The sequence below is a fragment of the Penaeus japonicus genome, unplaced genomic scaffold, assembly GCF_977035675.1.
Source record: "Penaeus japonicus unplaced genomic scaffold, GWHDUDI00000001_assembly GWHDUDI00000011, whole genome shotgun sequence".
NCBI classification, from domain to species: domain Eukaryota; kingdom Metazoa; phylum Arthropoda; class Malacostraca; order Decapoda; family Penaeidae; genus Penaeus; species Penaeus japonicus.
In genome coordinates, this window is record NW_028234413.1 from 18,620,077 (window position 1) to 18,625,076 (window position 5,000).

Below are 5,000 nucleotides of genomic sequence, written 5' to 3' on the forward strand. Positions count from 1 at the left end.
AAACGGTCATCGTTACTCGACGTTTTTCATCTTCGGAGGCACTTGAAATTGAAAATTATAGATACTACATGAATGGTCATGCACTGTGTGTTTGTGTGTAGTTGCGTGTGTTTTTGTGTGTCTGTGTGTGTGTGTCTGTGTGTGTGTGTGTGTGTGTGTGTGTGTGTGTGTGTGTGTGTGTGTGTGTGTGTGTGTGCGTGTGTGTGTGTGTGCGTGTGTGTGTGTGCAATCGCTGCCTCAGACATGAAAGGGCTACAAAATGTTTAAATTCCTTTGAAATGTTTGTTGTGGTGGCTGGCATTTTCGGTGAACCCGGATCACTGTATACACGAATCAATGAAGACAGATGACAACAGTTTCCAGGAACGAGCGAGACACGACTAGCCTTTGTTATTTCCTCATTCATACTCTCCGTAGATTTGTTTTTTTCACCGTAGATTCGCCTTACACTGTATTTGCTGTTTATTCCATGTAGTCTATAGTCACCAGTAGCCTGTATGTACCCTAACCTTATGCGCATTTGCATTAAGACGTATTCATCATTGACTTTATTCATTCATCGTCGGCTTTCTCTCTCGCCAACCTCGACATACGACTCCATTCATCTCAAACAGCATTCAAAAGCATTATGCCGCATTAGAAATGGCCCGTATTCACCATAGACATATACCTTTTATTCTGTAATCGCCGTGGACCCTACCCAGAGGTAAACCATGTACCATTACGAATTCCTTAGGAGCGCATGAATAACTAATGGCTGGCCTTAGCGTGTTTCCTGATCACGTGACAGCCCTTCTTGGGCCGTTGGAGCGTAGGTGGCACTTCTCGGCAAATATTTTGGTCGTCCGTGAAGACTTTGTTTGCCAGGGCCGTGTTCATTCCCTTGGGAGAGCTAGCTAGGTCTACGTGATATGATAAGGAAGAAATAAAGACGGACTGTAAGATTAGATAGAGATAAGGGTTTTGTTTTAAGTTTACACATGCGAAGAAAAAATTGTATTTGTTATTTGTTATTTGATTTGTCGCTTTTCTTTTGTTCTTCTTCCGAAGAACAAGGTTTTGTCATTGCATCGTATAATATGAAGCGCACAATGATATTTACGGCTGATTTTATCATCGCATCCTATAATGTAATGGTATCAATGATATTCTGTGGCTAAACTGTTGTTTTTTTTTTTGTTGTTTTTTTTACTGAATACATTGAATACTTGATTTGATTAGTCATATGTATTTAGCTTCCAGGAAAACTATCATTACTGGCACCAGGAATTTTTTATTACAGGTCCTTTTGTTTCGCCTTATGTTTGTTTTTATTTCTAGCGAACCATCGGATTACATCTGTAAGCATTTTTTTCGGTATGCAATACATTTCTTTCAGATTTCTATATATATTGCAAAAATTGAATTTCCGTTAAATCAATTTTCACGTGTAATTGATAAGAAATCAGATTATAGTTTTCGAATATTACTTTTCTACATCAGGAGCATTCTCTTCCGATAAGCCGGAACATACTGGTAAGGATATTATCAATACTTGGCAATGCAGTTTAGCTTATAAATGGATAACAAAACTCAATATACAATAAAGGAAGTATCTACAGTAAAAGACAAAAAAATGCATATACAATCCTTTTATATGTTCCTTGTCTGCAAACTAGACAAAACCCTGACACCATTTCTTCGAATTAGACGCAAGAAACCTTCCTTATTACAAACAATTATGTTTTTTTTTATATGGCATTCGTTCCCACGCATATAGACAGGATTTATTACCTTTTCGTCCTTGAACACTGCCCAGTGCGTGTGGAAATGCGTCCATTCCGGTGTTTTTCTCTACCATCTACCCACCTCTGTACGCAAAATTGTAGGAATAATATTGTCCTTTTCGTAGTACCAATGTTTGTCAACAAGACATACGAAGAGGAAGGATAGTGGGTTGAGAGAATTTTACGAAAATGATTTCTTTTTGTTCCATTTCAATTTATGAAATTCATGCAATATATATGCCTTTTATTCAGTAATCAGAAGGACAAAAACATAAGATCTTTATCTAAAAACACAGGTGATGATAATGCATACTTATATAGATTTAGTATCCACGACAGTAGTCATCTTCTAATATTTAATGTGAATGAAAATAACTGATCCTGGTATGTATCCGAAATTCGTAAAGTACGTTCTTACTGCTACTGTGTCTTATTAATATATAACGAGCAGATGCAACGAGATGAATTATCCTTAAGGTCGAAATTCACCTAGCACTGTGGAACTTATGATAACACATTCTAAAATGCCTGTCATTCTACTAAGTTCATTTCAATAATGAGCACCTCTGACGTCAGTTATTGGTCTGCAGTTCGTGTCACAAAGGCACGACCCATTTAATATTCTACTGTTGCAGACAATCGATAAGCACTTTACAAGCACTGTCAATGCTTAACATTTATCCCCCTACTGCAGTACCTACGTCAGGAAGGACTTTCCTATCATTACTATCCCTACACTGGCAACGCTGAAAGACCAATTTCCTATGTTACCCTTATCATATTACCTGCACTATACTGCTTTCAGTTAATATTACCTCTACATTATTAAAGGTAAATCCTGTAAGTTCCAAGACACCCATTATCACTGTAACTTCCACAGTTATACAATAAAAGGATGAAAATTCCTATGCTATACCTTCCCAAACCCCGACTCCTGCAGGAACCTCGTGCGAGCCAAGCCAGGGACGCAGCTGGTCCTACAGACGGAAGCGGCCAGAGCTCCTTTGGTGATCGTGGCCGTAGGATGCGACCACTACCCACGTCTTCCAGCGAACCTCCTTCAGGGCAAAGTGGTGGTGGACGTCGCCAATCCTACTGCGCCACGGGATTCCAGGTTGTTTGGCAGGATTCTTGATTTCGGCTGAATTGAGGGGGGGGGGAGGGGGTAGAATAATTATCTGTCATCTGTATGTATCTATTAATCATCTGTCATTTATATGTATCTATTATCTGTATGTATGTGCGTTGTGTGTCTGTGTGGGTGTTTACTGTTATAGTGAATCGCGTACTTTTGTGAGTTGAACAAATGTCAGATATATGAGGTATTTGATTGCATGTGCATTCTACTGTGAGTAACGCGTTTTCCTCTTCATTCAGTCAGCCGAGTTTTGCCGAAGACTTACAGAGTTTGATACCGAAAGCCAAAGTTGTGAAGGCTTTTAACGTACTCTCAGCCTACGCTTTGGAAAACAATGTTCAGCAGTCAGCGAAACAGGTCAGTGCGAGGAGAAAAGGTATATTGATCTGATGTGTAAACAGAGCGCGTGCATACACTTACATGCGCGTCGGCGCACCTACGCACATGTATACACACAAATTTGTGTGCGTCTATATGTGTATATATATATATATATATATATATATATATATATATATATATACATATATATACATATATCTATCTATCTATCTATCTATCTATCTATCTATCTATATATCTATATATCTCTCTCTCTATATATATATATATATATATATATATATATATATATGATATACATATATATATATATACATATATATATATATATAATATACATATATATATATAATATACATATATATATATAATATACATATATATATATATATATAATATATATATATAATATACATATATATATATATACATATGTATATACATATATATATATACATACATATATATATATATATATATATATATATATATATATATATATATCAATGTCTTAAATCAATAATGATAATTCATAACAAAAACGTGTAGGATATTGAAGGTATAATATAACCATCACTAACATGCCAGTAGTAAAAGCAGCATCAGCATAACAACCAGTGCTCAAATCATTACCATCAAAACCACAACACCACCATCAACACTATATAACTATCCGAGTAGAAAGAGCACAAACACCACCTAAAAACAGTACCTGGACAAAAGATACAAACACAGTAACAAACATACACACATAAAATGAACCCCAACCACGTACATAAAGGCATAACTGAAACTGAACAAGCTCGTGCATACTTTCACCCACATTTGTCACAGAGAACACAGCCATAATAAAAACATCACAATACATTACTCTCTTGGCCCAGGTCCCCGTAGCATCAGACTGTAAGGAAGCGAAGAGCACGGTGATAGAGCTCGTAAAAAAGATGGGTTACACGCCCGTGGACCGCGGCGACCTCAAGGCGGCCAGGCAGATCGAGGCCATCCCGCTGCAGCTGATGCCCTCTTGGCAAAGACCCTTGGTGGTTGTGGCGATCCTGTGGATTGTACACTACCTCATCCTGTTTTTCAAGTAGGTGGATATGCGTGTGTTTCTTTTCGGGGGTTTTGCCTAAAGGTTTTTTCAGTTAGGATTTTGCTGTTCGATTTCACTTCCTTCGCGGCAAAGAACTAAGATAAGTTTGAGTATCATGTGTTACGTAACTCAATCTTCTTTATTTCTATGAAGTATACGTGCTCGGTATATTATATTTTCACGGCCATGTTGCCATAGACCTTTACCTTCTGTGGTGGGCATATGCGATATACATGTCAAGTTGGAACCCCGTCTGTGTGTTTGCGTGTGACTCTGTGTGTGTGTGTGTGTGTGTGTGTGTGTGTGTGTGTGTGCGTGTGGGAGAGAGAGTGTGTGTGTGTGTGTGTATTTGTGTTTAAAAGCGTTTAAAGTTGGAATCCCAATCCCCTACATGCCTTTCTTGAAATAGCGAAATCTGAAATCTGAATAGAACACGGCATGAATGAAAGTGCCACTGCGGTTCCTGCATGCGAACAGGTATCAGCTGTGTGGCGCTGTGCACGAGGGGGAGACCTGGACGGAGAGAACCTTCAAGCACTTGGCGCTTTTGAACCTGAACCGCGCTTCGGCGATCACCGCGCTCTGGACTCTCACCCTTTGCTATCTTCCAGGTAAGTGGGTGTGCTTTTTTTCCGTGTTGTTCTTGTTGACTCTGTCTAGC

At 38.5% G+C, this 5,000-nt stretch overlaps 1 protein-coding gene across 1 annotated transcript in view; it reads left to right on the forward strand.

Moving 5' to 3' along the window:
• LOC122247226 (metalloreductase STEAP4) overlaps positions 1–5,000 on the forward strand; it is a 13,462-nt gene that overhangs the window by 2,098 nt on the left and 6,364 nt on the right. Inside the window, exons 3-6 of the mRNA XM_043006290.2 lie at positions 2,707–2,880; positions 3,144–3,261; positions 4,131–4,336; positions 4,817–4,950. Coding sequence (XP_042862224.2) covers positions 2,707–2,880; positions 3,144–3,261; positions 4,131–4,336; positions 4,817–4,950 — 632 coding nt within the window. The remainder of the gene's footprint in view (positions 1–2,706; positions 2,881–3,143; positions 3,262–4,130; positions 4,337–4,816; positions 4,951–5,000) is intronic.